Source organism: Phyllostomus hastatus, unplaced genomic scaffold, assembly GCF_019186645.2.
Source record: "Phyllostomus hastatus isolate PE091 unplaced genomic scaffold, TTU_PhHast_1.1 phas_contig_58, whole genome shotgun sequence".
Lineage (NCBI taxonomy): Eukaryota > Metazoa > Chordata > Mammalia > Chiroptera > Phyllostomidae > Phyllostomus > Phyllostomus hastatus.
In genome coordinates this window covers 3592308-3614068 of record NW_025333916.1, presented here as the reverse complement: position 1 = coordinate 3614068, position 21761 = coordinate 3592308, and the positions used below count along the sequence as shown (strand labels likewise).

The following is a 21761-nucleotide window of genomic DNA, read 5'->3' as shown; positions in this document are numbered from 1 at the left end:
TTAGACAGATTATAAAAAATAGATAAAATTTAAGTTAAAGCTATCTACTTTCAATATTAATTTTCAAGGAAATTTTTCTTGCATTTATATTAAAGTGAATTAATTATAGGTTTGCAAACAGTCATTAAAATTATTTGTGCAAAGGTGAGAGGCATCTGCTGTCTTTATAATCTTAGGAAAAAAATTGCTGTTACTGCCTCTGGCAGATCATACAGAAGTCATTTAAGGACATCCTGTCAAGTCACTGTGCAGTAACATTGCCATCTAGTGGTCATTTCTGCTGCAGGTGATGCTCTGCCCTCCTTGGCAATGCTGAAGGGACTTGACTACTACCAGGTACATAACTTTAGCACCCATCTTCACATCTCAATGGATTGTTGAGTGGGGAACCATGTCTTACGTATTTTCTCTTTCCTACACTCAGTAGCTGTTAATGTTGAAATAAGACATGTTTTGGACTCACTCTAAGAATATTATAACTTTTTTACTCCGCCATTCCCTTTACTCCCCACCCTCCCACCCCGCAGCTCTTCTATACAGGCCTGCATAAAAACTGGCCAACTGTGAAGACCATGGAGGGACTATGTCAAGTTTGTGTTCCCATGACTACACTGCCAATTTAAACAGCAGAAAATAACATTATACATTATTGGCTAACCCTTACTACTAGAGAAAAAAAGACAACAGTGTATTCTTTCAGTGGTTAAATAAACTGCAATCAAGTTGTTAGGCAGAATTTCGGAAAGATAAACATCATTAAAATTATCATTCACCCATCTACACTTTACTGAAAGAATATAAAATGCTTTCTGTATACTGCCTCATGTGGTTCTCAAAGCAACCCTACAGTAGCTGTAAATCCAATTATAATAGTAAGAAAAAGTGATGTGGTGAAGGAGAAAAAAAGAGGGAGAAAAATATGATCTGCCTAAGGTAATTTCCACTAAGTAGAAAGCTGGGATTTGAAACCAAGCAATCTACCTATTTTTGGTAGGTAACAACAACAAACCCAAACTATGACATTTACACTTTTTAAAATACCCAAATGCTCATAAAAAAATTGCTCTGAAAAGTAGATTTTAGCTGATGTACCAGTGATCACAATTATTTGGAAAACTGGACTGCTTTAGTCAAGTTACTATAATTATCCTCTAGAAAACATGTATTGAATGAGTCAAATTTATAGATGAAAATTTGTCTATTTGTTTATCTTTTTGCCTTAGTCTAAAAGACTAAAGGTGGCTTAAAATCACAGTAACTTTGTGAAAAATATAATGCATCTTTACTTTTTAATTGTAGATTTTCCATTACCATCGAACCCCCTTTTATCTCCCTCCCACCCCCTGCAATCACCACACTGTTGTCCAGGTCCATGAGTCCCTTTTCCTTGATCCTTCCAACCCTCAATGCCCATCCCCAGAGCTGTCAGCCTGTTCTCTGAGTCGGTCTCTACTTTGTTTGTTAGTTCAGTTTGTTCATGAGATTCCACATGAGTGAGATCATATGGTATTTGTCTTTCTCTGACCAGCTTATTTTCACTTAGCATAATGTTCTCCAGGTCCATCATACTGTTGCAAAGGGTAAAATTTTCTTTTTTATGGCTGAATAGTATTTCATTGTGTAAATGTTTCTAAATACATTACTCTCCCCAAAAGCTAGCTGCTTCCAAGCTTGACTTAATATTTTGCATGTTTTCTCTCCGTTGCTTGGTAAATATATTTGCTTCTCCTTTCTGCAACCGACGTCTGACAGCTGATTTTTGCTGTTTTGTCAACTGACGTTTCACCTTCTGTTTCACCAATTCCTGGAAAGATTTCAATGATTAGTATCATTGATGACTGCTCATTCTGATAAAGAGTAAACACTCAACAAAATATTGACATTGCTAATATTTTTCAAATTTCTGTTAACATATATTTTTAAAACTTTAAATTCTACCAGCAGAATTATACAAATCAATAAAACATAAAACTGTTATAAAATTACATTTCTAAAAGAAATATAGAATGACAAAAAGTATAGATAAAATTCTTTGAATAACAAATAGACATAGTGCCACCTAGTGTCCATTGGGAAAACTTAAAGTTTCTTTTGTTAGCTTCCCCCCTAAAAACCAACAAAATGAAAATCAACAAGATAAAAACTGCTTGTTCCCATTTTCTAGGTAATAATAGGCATGTCTTTGTATAAGACTGTTTGAAAGCATTCATTACTGGTAAACAGATCCTTCATAACTTTAGGTATAGAAACAAAACAACCTGATGGCAGCAGTTACCCATGGAAAAGTCTTCATACCAATTTTGGGAGATATAGAATGCTTTCTCATAGTGAAGGATCATCAATTCAATTGATTTCTTATTACTTAGGACACAGGTTGCCCCTGCCGCCAAGATGAATAAAAGTTTTGAATATTACACTCACAATAACCTTTATTCCCCTCTGAAAGCACTACACCTGTTTGTTATTTGTGTATATATAATCTTGCATTACCCAAGTTGCTTCCTAAAAAAAGGCAGATGAACACTTTAAGGGTTGAAGCATGGGTCTCTTCTTAATATGCCTCACCCTATGCAAGACACAGAGATACATTTATGGCTGTCTCCCGAAATTAGGAAGGTTGGTGACTTAGAAGGACCTGGTATCCCAGAAGTCTCATAACTTATGAAAGAATGGTTGGCTGAAAGTTTAAAATAAGTGTGACTAGCCTCCACGACGTTCCCTACCCCAGGAAGCCAGGCAACTGCCAGTCTCCCCACCCTAGCAGGAGACCAGAATCCTGGAGATGCCATCTTCTCAACTACAACAAAGACAATAGACCAACACTTTCAGAATTCTAAAGGAACATTATTTCCAAACCACAACTCTAGTACTTAAACTCCCTATTAAAAATAGAGAATAGAACAAAAATACATTTTTAGTAGTAAAAAGTCTCCTCAAAATCCACTCAAATTACTAGTGGAATCTATACTGTCAATAAAGAAGTAAAGTATGCAAGAAAGAAAAGGAACCAGCAAAGAAGGCACCCAAAGAGAGGAGATTGAAAGTCCCAGGAAAATAGTAGTCAAGCATACACTATTATTTTATTTTTTTATCCACACCTGAGGACATTTTTTTCCCACTGCTTCTAGAGAGGGATGGAGGGAGAGAGAGAAGCATCCCTTGGCTGCCTCCTATATGCACCTGGACTGGGGACTGAACCTGCAACCTAGGCATATGCCCTCACTGGGAATCAAACCCAAAACCTTGCGGTCACAGGATGATGCTCCAACTGAGCCACACAGGCTGAGACTGTGCGCCACATTTAAAAGAGGAATTCGAAGAAGCCTCCAGAATATTTCCAAGGAAAAAAAATCAATTTCTTTCCCAAATAATCTGCTTCAATTTCCCCTTGGTTCTTCCTTTCAGTGAGACCTTAAGATAATTGTATCAAGCAGCTGAAGGAGATAATGGATTGCCATGCATGTACATCTTCCTAATTCAGAACAGTTTACAAATCTTACAAGATTTATTTTCTTCATGTTAATAAAAGGGTGAGAAAAATCTCATTTGGTGTATTTAAAAAATTATAAAGTGTGAAATAAAATACCTCTGTATTATTTCAGGAAGCCTATAAAAAATAGCAATGAAAATCCTGTATAATATTGTGGTCTGTTGTTGATAGTGACTGCATACTTATTAAAAATATATTTTAACCTTTCATTATAATTTAACTGTTACATATTAGAAAACACAGGGTACCTAAATGGCAACTCTGCTAAAAAACCAAAAAACTATTTTAAGTAGGAAAATAGGACTTATAATAATATCAAAGAACACACAGAATATCTTTACCTTGCACAATCATCAATACATAGGAGGTAACAAAGTAGTTTTTCTCCTGACCTTTTTAACAAAATAAAATGTGACCTCAAGAAAAATTGTGTGAGCAAACCTCCGTAAAAATGTAGAGTTAAGATGATTAGCTTCAGAGATCAGAGAGAAACCAAGCTAGGCTAAAGACATCTTTTTTGTCCTTGGGAAGCAAACTTGTATTTTATAATTCAATTCATTAGAGGCTGTTAGCAATGAGAAAATGGGATAAAGTCAAGACCTCACGACAGTGTCAGTGCCATAATCTCTGTATGCAGAAGAGAGCATAAGTTAGAACCTAAGAAAAGTAGCATGAATTAGCAATCTAACTTTTCTTTATATGACATTATCAATTTTATGCCATTGTAATCAGATATAAAAGCCCTATGCTTTGAATCTGAGAAATCAAAGAAAGGAGGGTTAATCTCAGTAAGTGTAAAAAATATCAAAGCCAAGAATGGACGGGGAACTATAAAGTATGAGAAATCAATCTCCTCACTGTTGAAGTGCAGGGACTAGACCACATGAAAATCAGTGTGCCCTGGATCATCATCTTCAAATTCAAGCTAACATACATGCTGCCCTTTCCCTGAAAGCTTTGATCACTCCAGCTAAAAGTAACCCTCTCCCCTATATTACTAAATTTGTACTTGTTATAATTTTATACTGTTAATATGCAAGGTCCAAATGGCTGCGACTGTCTTGTACATCAAATCATCCTCACATGTAAGATACCTACAGTATGACCTAAGGAACACTTGCGCAAACGTGAATGAATGGTTACCGGAGGAATTGTTGAACAGCTCAGAATACTGCCTGAAGAAGTAACACTGAGAGTTCTTGTCCTGTATCGGTTAATATCTTCCATGTTTTCTTCATCTCTAAAAGCAAAATCACAATTTATCCAGTTAATTTTTATAGTTAATTATTGAAATAATTTATACTATTCCTTACTTGATAATGAAACTTAAAGACATAAAATACCTCAGAAATATCATTATATTTAAAACATCTGTGAAGGTAAAACCATCCACAATTCAGCCTAGTATATTAACAATTTTCATTTTCTAGCATTCTGATAGTCACTATCAAAATTTCAATATGGTAAAATGTTTTAGCCATCAAAACTTATTATCACTTATCCATAATTCATGTCTTTTTGCCTCTTCTTTTACTGAACTATCTGACTCTTAACATTTAAATCCTTGGGACAGTTTCTTGCCATTTTCCCAAACAAATGCAGGTGTAAGAAACAACACCCTACAGTCTGCTCTGCTGATGCAGAAAAACTGCAGTGACAGAAACTATCTCATCTGTATTATGCATTGCTCAATGTTTTAATGTATAAAGAACTCAGATAATATTAATTCTTAATAGTCAATATTTTTCAGAAATATATTTCTACTTTGATAAAAATTTTGCCCAACATGTGTTTAGAGTAAAAACAAATTACTCTCTGCTCAGATAGCTATTTAACCTATGTAGATTTTCTTCTCTTACTCAAAATCTTGAGTCATTGCCACTCTTAATTTTAATTTTACATTTATTATTAAAGTGGTAATAACCCTGTGTCTCAAGATAGTTATATGGAAAAGGAACAAAATTCTCATATTTTGCTTCACAATGAAACTCATGATAAAGAGAGCCTCAGGATGTAAGCCTGAACACGTACCGAGAAATACCTAATAAATGTTACTTGCCCTGGCTGGTGCAGTTCAGTAGACTGAGCAAACCAAAGGGCAGCCGGTTTGATTCCCAGTCAGGGCACATGCCTTGATTGCAGGCCAGGTCCCCAGTAGGGGTGCCAGAGGCAACCACACATTGATGTTTCTCTCCCTCTTTTTCTCCTTCCCTTCCCCACTCTCTAAAAATATATAATTTTTTTAAAAAGTTACTGATTTAATTTTGTCCTATTACTATTTTGAAATATATAAACCTGTATTTCATTAAACTACAGTTGTTTGATTCTGGATAAACAGTCCAAATCTAAAAATTAAATTTTAATTTAATTTTTAATTTTAATTAAATTTTAATTCAGCTAATCTGAGCTCAGGCTGATTAATACTTGCAAAAAAAAATTCTTAAAAGAAAAATAACATTATAGAATTTTGCATGAATAAATAAGAACAGAAGGTTCAAAGTGCCAGATGAAATTCACTGAACTTCATGAAGATAGCACATTCACTGAAGATTTATTGGACTATACATAAATCAAGCATTAGATGTATATTTATGAAAATATGCAAAGAATTCATCCATCTAAATCATAATCAACTGAATAAGAGATCTGTATTAATTTTTTGAAAGTAATCAGTTTGTATCTTAGGACAGACTGCTTAAAACTGAATCACTATGCTGTCTAGAATCAGGTTGGTTGTGAAGGCTAGCTATAATTTTAACAAAAGAGTTACTTATTTTCATTTTACACGAAATGGTACAGAATACAACTCTGTCACTTCATTTAAAAAATACTCATTTACCAGAATCGAAGAAAGTACAGGTCTCCAGATTAAAGTAAAAAAATCATTTAATCAACAACAGAATCTGTACCTGAAAGGCCTGAATTCTTTGTTTAATGACGACAAGGCAACGAGATGAGGGCATTCATCTTCACACTCTTCAGAGCTTGCGGGGTTTCCTCCTGGACTTGTCCCACCATCTTGCCTGGTGCCATTTTCAGTTTTGTTTTCCTTCCCAGAAAACTCAGTTACAGAATTATTTTCAACAACCTGACCTTTTATTTCTTCTAAAGCTTGACTGAATTTAGTCATGTCGAAATAGTGCGCAGCAGCACTCTGCTCCGACAAATTATCTTCCTTTACTTGTTCAAGGTCTCCAGGTGATCTGCGACAGCAGTCGACTAATCCATCTATAGAATTTTGTTCGCTTGGATTTTCTGATCTACAAATGTTTGTTTTTTCTGATACCTCTTCTTCATCAGAGAAGGAGAAGTCAGATCTCTCCTCTGTTTCAATATCATCTGGACCTGCTGGATGAAGCAGTTCATCATCTGCCTGCATTTCCTTTGTGTAGCCACTGGCAGAAACCTCTATATCAAGAGAGTCCTCCCTCCTAGGAAAAGAAATGCCAAGCATTCAGAGTGGGAAAAATCCCTCTGACATGGACAAATATTTATTACTCTGGAAAATTATAATTCCTAAGTGAGTTTAATAGTTTATATATTTTAAAGATTCTTCTTTGCCTAAAATGCAATACTTAAATTACTTAAGTACACAAATGTAAAAGAGATACGCTGTTTGTCGTTTTAATAAATGTGAAAAGCAATAGATATTAACAGAAAGGTTACAGAAACTTCAATTGGTATTTACTAACTTAATAACTTTTAAAGGGGACTAAAGATTTCTTTTAACTCGTGTCAGTCATCTCAAGCCAGAAAACAATATTTGAACTAGGTTTATAAAATAAATGAGAAATTTGGCTTTGAGAATGTATATATAATTAGGTTCCACTATCAAGTAAAGACAGCTCCTATTCTGAATAAAGGAAAACCACAAATTCTGATAAACACTTGGCTTGTTCCTTACAAATGGACTATTCACTTAGCATCCTACATTGAAGAAAAGTTCCTGAATTTGTAAGGAACTGGTGTATTCTTCCCCCAAATTCAGTAATATTTTAGTGGATCAAAAGAAGGTATTTTCTAGATTTGTAAGTTTCATTTATATACCACCCAGCTATAACACTCAATGATTACAATGTGTTGAAGGTAACTCACCATCTGAAAATTTTTTAGATAAAAATGTTAACTTTTAGAACCAAATAAATCAGGTTTTTATCAGAGTTCTGTCACTTTAAGCAGAGTACAAACCTGATATCACTAAATGTTGGGTAAAGCTCACTTTCATAGCTGAAACGTTTCATAAAGAAATCTCGAATGCATTTAACATCTCTGTCAAAATACCTGCAAAAGAAAGAATTGTTTCTGATGTAGCCTTTGTTGTTCATTTTTTTCTTATGAACCAGTGACAATATCCTTAGTATATGACACTTCTACTTTTTACATAAAAAGATGTTACTCTACTCAAAAGAAAAAAAAAGAAATCTTCTGACAGTGTGTTTGAAATATTGAAGGTAACAGCAGAAGTACAAACAAGGAATATAAGCTATCAAAGGCACACAGTTCCCACGGTCAGAAAACTCAAGGTTTTCCTTAATGCGACAGACATACTGAGAGAAAGTAAGATAAATATGAATCTAGAAAAGAAGACCATGGGCCCATAATGTGGGGGCAGACATTCCCACTTTCCTCTATAGGCTCCAGTACGTCTGGTTGTACTTCCCGTCAGCTACACCCAGTTGAACCCCTTGTCAACTGAGAAAGCTGAAGATAAAAACAGATTAGTAACTCATGAGAAAAAGTTTGAGTATTAGAATTATGTTTACGTATCCTTGTTATCTGTTAGCTCACTTGTAATGACTTCCAAAAGAGACAAATAATGCTGTGGGCTTATAAATAATCTGAAAACATGTTAATCTGGACTGACAGCAGAAGAACCTCTGAATATGTGGTTATTTTTAAGTCAACATAAAGCAGTAAGAGCTGTTTAAATTCTCTAGAGGGTTTCCAAATAAGGTAGAATTAAGGGCCACATGAAACTGATTAACTATTTAAATTGTAACTAAATTGTTATTTTAGAGAATCATGAAGTTTAGAATTAGGAAGACAATGCCATTATTCTTTGTTCTTAGGGCACCCTTGGAACCACCTCAAATTATTTTAAAATTATGTTTTTATACATGCTTATGTCTCCCCTACTAGACAGTAACTTCTTCAAGAGCAGAGATAAGTCTTATTTATATCTTAATTTCTAGTACTTAATAGAACTCCTTCACCCAATTACTTGCCCATAAAAGTTCAAGTTAAATCACAATGTCTTCAAAAATAACGTGTATTATATTTAACTTGAATGTCACAACCTGTTATCATTTCTGTCTCTAATTCTGGTGCTTCCTAGATGTTCCTTTATTGTGTGACTATGTTACATCACTTTAATGAAAATGGTAATCAGTCATCATCATAAGAAATATTAACTACTCAAGTGCCAGGCATTTATCTGTTAGTTTTGTTGGAAATATTCTTTAAAAGTATTCACCCTTAAATTTGATTATTCTCAATTGCATCATGGAATACAAATAAAGGAAAATATTCTGTTGCATTTCACAACGTGGCCAGTTTAACTGGTTAAGCAGTATAAGGAATAGATTATCATAGTATATAAAGTGGTTCTGCCCTGTGTCAGGGGATGAGGTTTTATGGGTATTCTTTTCTAACATAAAAGCTAAAAATGACGTGAGAGATATTATTGGTCTGGCAACTTAGTCTAGTCCAAATCCTTAACTTTCGTTATGACCATCAAGATTATCAAATTATGCTTCGTGATGCCCTTCAAAGCCAACCATGGAGGACAAAAGGGGACAGGCAGAGAGAATGGGGATCTAGGATCCCCCTCTCCATATCCCTACTTGTCCTGAGCTAGCTTTTTTTTTTTTTAAGAATTGGGCTTCCACCTAAATGTTTGTTTGAATAAAGGATTTCATGGCTAAGACAATTTGACTTTTGGAAATCTGTCAGATTATAAAGAGAATTAAAATTGTTTTGATAGCTTACAAAAGTGGGTAGTATCTTCAGATTCCCAACACACACGGAATAAGCTTAATGGACATGTTTTAAAAACTGGATCAAAGTGCACGCCCCCCTTCAAAATACTGAGGAATAAGACAGATGCTCTCAAGGGAAAATTAGTAATTTGATATCATTAAAACACACACACACAAAATTTTAGACCACTGACATCAGCTACTTCGAACAAGTTACTGACCCAAATGATAGTATTACAAAGTTGAAAATTCTAAATAAAAATTACTTCATCACACATAAACACACCCACATTCACAATCAATTTCAATATATACCATTCAGCATTGGAATGAGAAGTTGAAACCATCTGTGGAAAATCAATCATGGTGATGTGGTCATCTTTATCCAAGATGAGATTGAATTCATTGAAATCTCCATGAATTAGTCCATGGTTCGCAAGCCTGACAATCAGTTCCATGGCTTCATCATACACTGATGCGGGGTCTTCAACATGGTGTATCTGACATCTGCAAGTATTTTACATAGGAAAATAAATTATTTGTACTCATTTATGACTTTAATGAAAGCAAGTGTGTATGTATTTTTCCATCTTCGTCTCCCTAGCGGCTTTTCTTCATTTCCATCAGCATACAAACATAACAGCGTCCACCGTCACTGAAAACACAAGCCACATCCTGCCTTGATTCTGTATCTTTTTTCCAATGTCACATCCTTTTATCTTCTTTACAGTCCAATTTCTCTACACATGCTCTCTCCAAATTTTTTCCTTCTACTCTAATAACTATTTCAAACAGGCTTTCTTCATCCAATTTATTTCAACTTTTGTCTAGACTATCAGTGACTTCTGTGTTGCTAAATCCAAGGGTCAATTCTAAGTCTTCATCATATTTGGTCTGCCAATTAACCTCCTCCCCCTCTTTGAAACACTTCTTTTACTTGACTCTTGACATACCAACTCTTTAGGCTGTCCTCTTTCTACACTGATCATTCCTTCTCAGTCTTTTTTCCTAATTCTTTTCCTTCTCCCTGACCTTTACATTTTGGAGTTCCTCAAAGGTTAATCCTAGGGCCTCTTATTTAAAATCATTTCTGGTGATTTCAGGCTCACGGCTTTAAACACCATGCATATACTAACGTCAATCTAGACTTCTCTGAACTCGTACTCATCTCAAACTTACCATGTCCCAAACTCGAACTCTCATTCTGCCCCACATTCTAACTTCACACTGTTGTTGAGTCTTTCCAGCTCATCCATAAATGTGAACTTTATGTACAGCCCCCCACCATTAATCAATCATTCAGGTCCAAAAGCTGGTTGTTACTTTTGATGCACACCTTTCTTCATATCAATATCCATTCCCAAATGAAATCATGCTGTCTCTTCCAGAAAGACATATCCAGAATCGGACTGCTTTTTGTCACCTTGCCATCACTCTGATCTGAACTAGCATTGTCTCTTGACTGGACCATAACAATTTCCTAAACTGTCTTCCAAATTCTGTTCCTGTCTCCATTCAGTCTATTCTCAGTATGGCAGCCAGAGTGATCCCACTAAAGCATTAGTCAGGTCATGTCTCTTAGCTCAATATCTCATTCAAAATAAAAAAGTCCTTGTGCTAAATATCACCACAATGGTAATCACCTTACAATATATAAAAGTTTCAAATCAACGTGTTGTATACATTAATTTACACAATATCATGTGTGAAATATATTTCAGAAAGAAAAAAATTTAAAAGGCCTCACAATGACCTAGAACTCCTAAGAGATCTGGTCCCCCGCTGCCTCTCCGATCCTATCACTTACACTTTCCCCCTTGCTCACTCAGCTCCAGCCACACTGACATCCCCACTGTTCCCTGAACCTGCAGGTGTACTCCCACCCCACAGCGCATGCACTTGCTGTTTCCCCTGCAAGACATTCTTGTATACCTGTATGGTTTTCCTTCATTTTTTTTCAGCATTCCTATCAGTGAGACTTTTCCTGACCATCCCATTTAAATGGCAGCCTCCTGTTCCCACCTCAACCCTGCTTGTCTTCATTCCCCTGCTTTACTTTTATACATAGCATTTACTACCAATTGATATACATAGGGTGCAGCAAAAGTAGGTTTACAGTTGAAGTTTGTGGAACACAGTTTGTACTTTTTATTTATTATTATTACTTTTTATCCTCACTCAAGTACATGCTTATTGATTTTACAGAGAGAAAAGAGAAACATTGATGGTTGCCTCTCTTATGCCCCCAGCCAAGGATCAAACCTGCAACCTAGGCATATGATCCGACCAGAATCAAACCTGTGACTTTTTGGTTTATGCATGGCACTCCATAGGTTCAACAGTAATAAGTACTTACAGAGGATAGCCATTTATGAGTTCCATGATGACTGCATGGCGATTATAATCAATTGGCTTTGGAACTGGAAATTTCCTCTCGTACAATGCCTAAAACACATCAAACAGGCATAAACTAATGAAGAGGTCATCAATTTTTAGGGAACATTAAAGTAAATATATCTGCTCACTACCAGAAGAAAACATACAAGCCTTTACAAAATTACAGTCAACATATGACTATTTATATATGGCTTACTTACAGCATAGAATGAGTTGTACATAAAAAAAAATTAAATCAGTTTACTTAATTCACTTTTTCACCAAACACTCATTTACTGAACATTTACAAAACACTATACACTGTGCTAGGGTTACAAAAGCGAGTGTGAAAAAGTCTCTGCGTTTATGATATATCTGCTAAACTTTTGTAAATTTCTGCCATTTATTGAAGTGCGCTTAAAAAAATAAAATAAAAATTGTGATTTAGAAAGTACTGTCTACTGACATATTAGGAAATGAAGTATTCCAATAGATTAAGCATTTTAGTTTACAGAGCACTGGCCTTTTCTTGAGACCAAATATATGATATAAAACTATTATGTAATAAACATATACAGTATAGCAGCCCAAGTCAAATGTTACTTAAGACCATCCATAGATTCATCTTTCCCCCATCCTTAACTTTTTCTATCTTTGCTTATAAAGTCCTGTTATTAATTCCTTCAGAATGTCAGATTCATGACCTCTGCCATTGGAAATGCTATCATTTCTAAGTAGACCTTTGTCATTTATACTCAATTACTCTAACACTGGTTCTAGCTCTTGCCACCATACCTAACCTTTAGTCTGTGTACCAATAGCAAACTAAGGTGTTTATGTCAATGCTCAATTAGAAAAAATCTACAATGCCTACTTGACTTGGGCTGGTGAACACACAATGCAGTATACGCATGTGTTGTTGAGTTGTAAACCTGAAACCTATGACTTTGTTCAATGTGACCCTAATAAATTAAAAAATAAAAATCTACAACAGCTATACTGATTTTAGTCGGAACTTGTCCTAGGTTTCAAAACCCTCTTTAATCAACTTAACTGGCCCTACTATTCCCAACACTCTCCCATCAGTGTTCTGGAGTGCACTCAGGACAGTCATCTCAGGACTATTACCTAGACACACAGAGCTTATCCCACGCTCATGTCTGTACCCGAAGTGGTTCCTTGGCAAAGTACACCGTTTCACAGTCTCTTCCTTATAGCCAAATCATATGCATGCTTCATAAGTCTGCCCAACTCCCACTCACTCCATGAACTTCCTTCATCAACTATTCTACTCTAAGTTCTTCTAAACACATACAATTTGATTTTTAAATTGTTCATTGTTTTATGTGTGTTGTTTGTGTTATCTTCCCAACCTAAGACACAGACTGCATTGGTTATCCCTTTGGTATCTATCCCTACTCCCCACCCTACCCTAGTACTTAATACAGTGGTAGCCACATAGCTAATGCTCAACATATATTTATTAACATGGTTAATTTTAAAAGGCTGTGTACTCTACCTCCTACCTTCTTTGGACAGGAAATGAATGACTTCCACTCCCCCCAAATTGGTTGGTTGGCTTAAAAATACTTTTTTTAATGCAAGTGATTTTGAGCAGGCCCTGGCAGCACAACAGCATACAGTAACCTTAACTACTGTCACAGTGGTCTAGCCAGTGGACCACAGCTTCACCTTTAAGCTATAGCTCCATTTTACCTTATTCGCTGTCAGGAAAATATCAATGTATTTAAGAAGCATATTAAAATATAACCATGTCTATTGTGGTACCTTTGTATAAACATATTGAGAAAACACCTAATAGAGTTTTGGGAAAACGGTAATGATTCCTACCAAACTGTAAACTTCCTGATTGACTATTGCGGGATATAAAGCTTTAGTACAAGACAAGAAATGCATAACATGTAGGGCATCAGTATCATTTATTTATACTGTGTTGAGAATTTCCCCCTATAGTCACTAAAAATTGACACACATGAATTAAAACAGCCTACTTAAAGAAGACCAAACTGAAACTTCCAAGAAACACTGGTCACACACTGGATGAATTCTAATAATTAATTAAAAAAATTAAGTTTTAAAAAATAAATCCAAGAGTGTAATAAAAATACAATGTCATTTTATGTTTAATTTAAATATTAAAGATATTTGATTTAAAAATATTTAATAAATTAATGCTGAACTTAACCTTGAAGGTCAAAGTTTAAAAACTAAAAATTTTTACTTTCCAATACATATAAAAATTTTTACGTGGCATTTCTTCTCTTATGCAATATAAAAAGACTAGTCAACTTATTGAAGGCACTAAGATTTCTACAAATGGTAATTAGGTGGTGTTTTCAATTACAGAGAGACCTATGTACAGTGTAACTATACATTCATACATACACGTTTGTGAGAAGATCACATCATTGTATTTTAGGCTACTCTATCTTGTTAATATTATTTTGCCTTTACATTAAACAATTAAAAATACCTTCACATAGAAGGAAGTAACCAAAAACAAATGACAGAAAAAAAATTAAACCAGCAAGAGTTAAAAGTGACTGTAAGGTTGGAATCGGAGAAAGAGAAATAAATGTACGGGCAACAGACTGATGATTGTCGCTATAGTCTTTCAGCTGCAAGTATTATTTGGTTAAAAAATAAAAAATTATTTTTAAAATACCTTCATATAGGCAAATTCTTTCATGGCAGAGAGACGAGATAAATAAAGCCAAGACATGCTATGCCTGTGTTTATGGTAATCACGCTTGTTTTTCAGATTTCGAAAGGAGGTTCTTCCCAGTCTGTGAAGCTTTAATGCAAACTGTTGCCCTTCTCCATTTGCAACAATATAAATATCTAGAGCCAAGATTTTAAAAAGATCATTGTTACATTTTTATGCCAGTAAGTTGAAACAATTCTAACTTTGTCTTACTTTATTTGTATCAATTTTTACCTTTCCTAATAACCACAGATACTTACCATCACAATCCAAAAGGGCGACATATAAGTCGAAGGTTACTGCCTCCAAAGGTACTCAATGCTCAACTCAGTTTAGTGGGAAAACATCTAATTGTTCCTTAGTGCCCTACATGTTCAAGAAGTTATTTAACAACAAGCTCATTTCTTCAATTAATACTCAGCTGTTAGAATATAATCCTGTAAGAATGTAGATCTTTTCCTAAGTATTTCAACTATCAAAATAAGTTGCTATTTGCAATACTCACAAGGAGTCCTAATTATTCATGGGAAATTTTAATTATTATTTTAATTATCAAGAAACAGTTCTTTCTTACCATGGTGGGATTATACACTGGCATAAACATTTTGGAGGAAATATGGTATTGTCAAACTTTTAAGAGCACATAATTTTTAAGAATATATTTACAAATTTATTTGCACAGAGACACCTATACCAGAGTGTTTACCACCTTACACCGCCCCTCTGCCCCGCAGGAAAAAAAAAAAAAAGATGGGAAGTAACTTAAATGTCTGTTAACAATTGGAACTGGTAAAATCAATAAAGGTACCTCCATATAATGTAACACTCAGAAACTATAAGAAAGACAAATACAAATTAGCTGATGTGGCATATCAGGGATGCACTGAAGGTTTGAAACAGTAAGTACTGTTTGCTTTTACCTGAGATTAAAAAGATACGTGACTGTATACACATATCCTTAGTATACTACATATTTGTATTTACACAGAATATTTCTGGAAAGAATATGTAGGACATCAATAAACAGTGATAGCTTTGTAAAGTAGTAACAGGAGATTGAGATTTGTGTTAGGATATTTCCTTTTTATTGTACTTTGTACTATTTATCATTTTGTATGTAATGAAGTTCTTTAAAAAAAAGCCATTAGAAGAAGCATATCTCAAAAGGTGTTTCATTACCTTATTTATATATTTCTCTCTCACACACACTGCCATATTTAGCACTCTTGTATTACTTATTAAGTATATACCATAATCTGCATATTAATACAGAAGACACACCATCTGAAGTATATGGCAACTTCCTTTGGAGTAGGCTTCCTAATAATTTTTTTTCTCCCAACTTTAATTTTCCTTCCTCAGTTCAGATAAACAATTTAACGATATAAGATAAACTATACTGGATAAAAAAAGCAGTGTATAAGAGGGCATGGTATGAAGAATATCATTCCCTGTTCTTTATTTCTACCTGTCTTCCACATAGAAAATACACAAGCATTTGTTCAATGCTATTTTAGAAAGCTTTTCTCTGTGTTCTGCACATACCTAACTTAGCCTTGTTGACCACATTACTGTGAAGGAAAAAAGTTTGTGGTTATCAGATATTCACTGTCTTCTAGTACTTCCCTGTTACATATTTTAGCTATTACAAATATCCAATTTATCAGACACAAGATCAAATAAAAAATTTGCCCAGATTTCAGTTATTAGAGGAAAACTAATTCTTGGCATACTTAATTGTCAACTACAGATTTATGACAAAATAATAATCTACTACTCTAAGGGTTAATTTTAATCTGTGTTATTTCCAAACAACTCTTCAATTTATTGTTTAGTGGGAAAAATAAACTAAAAGGCAAATGCTTTCTCAAAGAGAATATAAACTAAAGAAAAAAATGCATTCAATAGAACTGTTAGCACTTACCAGATTCTTTGCCAACACCCATCTGGTTTCCAACAGACTCAACTACCTGTCTAGAAGAAAGTGTTTTCAAGGCTAGGTAATCATAGCCTGCGTTTGTCAACCGATAGCCCTGGACAGCTAGACAGAGCAAATGAGAAAGACTACATTTTAGTTACATTGTGCTACCAAGTCACATCAGTTCAAGTCATGAGAACAATTTAGACAATGGGAGGTTTTCGCTGGAAAAAGATTAGCTACCCAGTTTTACAAGTTAGCGTTTCTTCCTATAATTTGTGTTTCTTCTCTAGAGCAGTATTACTCAAAAGCGTGACGCACAGACTTACACCAGTCTATGTTACTAGTCTGTAACAAGACACAGAAACTGACCTAATGTGTGTCAAGTTAAAATTTTTTTTATCAGTTTGACCAAGTTATTTTATATCTTCAACTGTAACAAGGAACGTATGCCCCATTTTATCAGTTTGTTTCATATTTCTAGCTTTTTATTATTTTATAAAAGTATGGATCCATGATAGGCTGATAAAAAGAAACTCATCCCTCACCACACATGATTTCAGTAGTAACGTTCTAGAGTCTTGCGGCAGGTTGCATTTTCAAAAGACAACAACATCACTACCTGTACTTGCTCCTACTTGCTCTTATGTAATTGGACCTCTGCCAGGAGGTGTAGAGTATTTTCCACCCTATTTTGTCTGGGTGGGTCCTGTGATTTGCCCTAACTTACAGAACACTGAAGCTGTGTGCTGAGTCAGTTCTAGGGCTAGTGTGTTCTAGGCCTGGCAACTCCCACTTCCTGCCTTTTGGAAAGCCTGCTCTGGGGAAAACCAGTTAAATGAAAAATCACAAGTGGTGCCTTGAATACTTACTTTTGGTACGCTCCCAAGCTATGAGTTTATGTTTCACTAATTCTCTTAAAACTTTATTACAGCCACCATGTTTAAGGCTGGCTATAGAAGCAACCAAACTGCAGGGAACTATTTCATGGTTCTTCATGCCCATTTCAACCTGAAATTAAAGAAATCATTATACAATCATAATGAACACAGAGCTGCTGTCTGTCAAAACTTTGTTAACAAATTAACTTCTTCAAACTTATCTGACCATGCAGTTCTCCAACCAATTCTGAGACATAAGTTACTACCTTCTTGGTTCATATTTTCAATCACAGTTTGATATATAATCAGTGATATTCATATTCTATCTCTCTTGTAAATGATACATATACTTCAAGAGTAAAGAATGTGAGTGCTTACCGTAATTTAGTGATGTGTGGTAAATACTAAAATATTTACTGACACCCCAGTATTTGTCTTTAAAAACTACAGATGTTGTAGATATTTAATACTTTCTCATTAAGAAAGTATTAATGACCTGGCTGGTGTAGCTCAGTGGATTGAGCACGGACTGTGAACCAAAGTGTCGCAGGTTCCATTCCCAGTCAGGGCACATGGCTGGGTTGCAGGCCATGACCCCCAGCAACCACATATTGATGTCTCTCTCTCTTTCTCCCTTCCCTCTCTAAAAATAAATAAAATCTTAAAAAAAAGTATTAATGAGAAAGTATATGTAGGTATTGTAAGAGATTAAAAATATATAATAATAGTCTACCTGGAGAAGATATCATCTTCCTGTGGAAATAAGGGTACACATCCAATTCTATTAGAAGGTAAGAAACACTGACAAAGAGGTGGCTGAGGGCAGAGTAAGAGTACTTCTGGCAGAGGAACCAGTTTCAAGGTAGTAGCAGGACCTGAGACTGACTTTGAGAAAGGACTATAGAAAAAGCAGATAAGGGAATACTAGAGAAAGATAATAAAAAAGATTTGGCTACGGCACATATACATGGAAGTACAGAACATAGCAACAGCTATTACAGTGGTAGCTCAGATGGGAATGACATGCAGAGTTCGTGGAAAGACTGGACGATGCTTTTAAGTAAGATATGGAAAGACTTGAATGCAGATAAAGGAGTTTTAGATTTTATACAGAGGAAATTAGGAAACTCTTGAAGATGTTCAGGCAAAGGAGATGTAGGAACAGCTGTTTTAAGAAAATCAATCTAGTAGAAAGAAACAAAGTGGTTTATAGAAAGCAAAAACTGGAGGTGGTATATTGTTCAGGTGGTATATTGTTTCAGTTCTACTGGAGGTAGAACTGAAGAGACAGGCCAGGCCCAAGGGAACAGAAGCCGTAACAGGGAAGATAGTTGTAATGGAAAGTAGTATGGGACTGAATGGAAGTGCGAAGGTAAAGGAACTGAATCAAAGCTGCAGTGAATAAGAGTTATTTAAAATAATAACAGTAATAATATTTATTTTAATGAAGTTTGGGAAAGGAGACGGTAGACAAAGTTAATGAATTTGATTTGTGCACAATGAGTATGAGGTGTTGGAAGGTCCTTCAAATGAAGACGTTTAAAGAAAATTGGAAAGGCATGTCTACATTCAGGACTGAAGCCATAATTAGAGGGGGAAAAAACCCAGTATGATTACTGATAGAGGACGTGCCAGAGAAGTAAAGGGAAAAGAGGGTCAAGGAAAGGCAGCCACTGATACCAATGCTGGTGACACTCAACTGAGACTGAAATTTTGTATTTAATGAGGCCATTCCTTAATGAGCTTCAAAAAAGAACTTAAATATTGCAGAGAAAAAGTTTCAGAAGATAAATCTGCCATTTTGATGCCTCAACAAAAACCTCACACTTTACACTTCTCTTCCATGCTTTTTTCTCTCTCTCCCAGCTTCTAACATTTCTTTCTCTTGATTCTCTCATTTCTGTCAGAGGCATTAAGGCAGTGGTTTTTCAACTGGTGTGCTGCAATAATTTTTAAAACATGCAATCTGACTATTCAGTCCAGGGCACTGACCTTTTTTCCTTTAGACTGTCAAATAAAAAATTAGCCAACACGACAACAGTCACTTGGTGTGAATGAAGCAAAATTATGCCTATTCTATTTGTCAGATTAACAAAAAATATTTTTGGTTGGCTGCAGAATTTTACTAACTGGTCTACGTGTGCCATGAGATGAAAAAGGTTGAAAATCACTGCATTAAGGAATGAGTGAATGTGCTGAGGAAGTGGAAAAGGAATGTATCTTTCAAAAGTGCCAGTAGGTAAAGTCCGGCTGAATTTAACAAGCTATGGGAGGACAAAGAAAAGTGTCTTCCAAATTTCATACTAAATTTGCATTTGATAGTTTAATCCCTATAGTAAAATAGCTCTTCAAGTAAATTTGTTTCATTCTGCAAATGCCCTATCTATGTGTTCCTTTTTTGTGCTATAAATCCAAGACCATAAAATCAATTATCATTCCTTTCTTGAAAAGACTCAGTGGCTTCCCTATACTTAGAATATACTCCAAATTCTTTGGTAGGCCTAATGATGCTCTCACCTTTTTTAGGTGCATCCCCAACCATTCCGCCTCCTGCTCATCACACTCCAGCTGCACTGGCCTTACCAGTCTCCAAAAACTGTTCCTGCTTCAGAGCCTTTTCACTTAACTGCTGTTTCCTCTGCCTCCAACTTTTCCCAAGGACTTCACCGAGCCAGCTACTTCTCTTTCAGCTTTTGTTATCCTTCCATTCTGTCTTTTACTTAGCAAATATTTATGCAGTATCTAACACGCGCCAGGAACTTTTTAAAAAGCCTTAAAACTTTGGTTACAACAGTTACAGAAGAGATTCTTGCAGTCAGCAGACAGTCTTCTCCGGTTACGCAACTTAAGATAGCACTCACGCTCCTGCCCCCACTATTCATGATTTCTATTCAGTTATTCTCTTTATCATCTTCATACCAGTCACTGTCTTATGTTATCCTTGTTATTTATGTGTTCACTTGCTGATGATATGTGTCCCTTGGCTTGTCTGTACCGTTGAATTCCCTAAAATTGTTAGTTTAAAAACCTGGCAAATGAGTTGACTGAATGAATAGGGAGGAATACTGCGTGACTGAGTCCGTGCGTGGGGAACTCAATGCTATTGATCTTCCTCAGGAACCTTAACCCCTTTTCAGACGGGCGGAAACCCAGAGTCAGATTAATTTCCCCGGCCGCAAGGATGCGCATGGCTCTGGAGCACAAGCGGGTTAGGAAGGAGGGAAATAACTACAAGAGGGTCCTTTGCTGTCTGCATTTGGGGGAAGATAAAAACCACCGAACAAAAAATGAAAAATCTTGCTCTCAGGTCTTTACCCATTCCCACCCTTCACCGCGTTCCAGTGCCCAGAGCGCGCTCTGCTCCCAGAAAACTTCCAGGAACAGGACGCACGGTGGGAAAGGGCAGGGTAAAACGCTAACTTCTTACCGCGGTCAGGACCCTGAAGTCATCGCGGCTCAAGTAACGCAGCTTGGCCACATTCACCTTCCCCATGGCGGCACCGGCCTGAGCCTACAAGCCTGGTCCTAACAACCGGAGAACGCAGGGCACGTCGGTACTCTAACCTCTCACACGCTTCGAAGTCTAGGGGTGGATCGCGCATGCGCTACTCTTTACTTCAGGTCCTTGCTGATAAATGTAAGTACTATTGTCACTGGCTTGGGAAAGTAAAACGTCTTCTAGGTCTTACGAAGCACATAGTATGGAAAAGATAGAGTACTCTTTACAGTGATTTATTTTCATGTAAATGGGCTGGCAGACTGTAAATGTTCAATGTAATATGCCTTTTATTTTTTTCATCTGTCAGGACCTACTGCTTAAAGAATGCGACTAGCCCGTGAGAGTAGCCTGTTTACTTTAATCAAGTTTTATCCCTAAACAGCAACTCTTACTGTAGGCAAAGTGAATTCCAACAACAGAGGAGAAAAATAAACCAGAGCGCTACCCTAGACGATCAAGATAAAAACGACAGTAATCACACAAGCAGCCAGCCCCTGTTCTAAACGCGCCTTCCGCAGGCGTGGTTAACGAGAATTCTCTTGCAGCTGCTCAGTACTTAGGTTTTCCATTGGTCCCCTAGGCTTCGGAGTGCGCCTGCGCCTGGTGGGAGTGGGGTTTAGTGCGACGTCAGGATATTGGGCCTGTATCCTTTCTTTCTCCCGCACATTTCCAGAAGTTTCTACCGCGGTTTGATGGTACTAGCAGAGCTACAATGTTTGGATATCCTAAGCCTAGGCGCAGTTTGAAGGGCTTTAGGAGAGCAGCCCACAGTGGCCCTGGAACTCATAGGCTTGTGCAAAAGTGGTTACTGGAGGGGACTGTAAACAATTTGCACGCTCTACCCGCATCAACAAAAAAGGCTGCGTCTTCCACGTATACCGTCCGTAAAACAGC

The 21761-nt window shown here is 36.1% G+C and overlaps 1 protein-coding gene across 1 annotated transcript; it reads right to left on the bottom strand.

The window, feature by feature from the left end:
- Positions 1-1179: 1179 nt before the first annotated feature.
- Positions 1180-20939, bottom strand: RIOK2 (RIO kinase 2). Its single transcript, XM_045847966.1, has 10 exons — positions 20796-20939; positions 17360-17498; positions 16494-16610; positions 14531-14706; positions 11825-11913; positions 9784-9975; positions 7679-7771; positions 6400-6921; positions 4634-4730; positions 1180-1804 (listed from the first exon to the last, which is right to left on the bottom strand). Exons 1-10 carry the CDS (start codon positions 20859-20861, stop codon positions 1640-1642), a joined length of 1656 nt encoding a protein of 551 aa, XP_045703922.1. The 5' UTR covers positions 20862-20939; the 3' UTR covers positions 1180-1639.
- Positions 20940-21761: the final 822 nt, after the last annotated feature.

What these genes read in the sequence shown, in the direction of transcription:
- RIOK2 (XM_045847966.1), bottom strand. Translation starts at nt 20,861, where the DNA reads ATGGGGAAGGTGAATGTGGCCAAGCTGCGTTACTTGAGCCGCGATGAC. An exon ending in AGCTTGGGAGCGTACCAAAA is followed by an intron (nt 16,611 to 17,359) that starts GTAAGTATTCAA and finishes TGCTCTGTCTAG; the next exon opens with CTGTCCAGGGCTATCGGTTG. An exon ending in AAAGAATTCAGGCCTTTCAG is followed by an intron (nt 4,731 to 6,399) that starts GTACAGATTCTG and finishes TTTTGCTTTTAG; the next exon opens with AGATGAAGAAAACATGGAAG.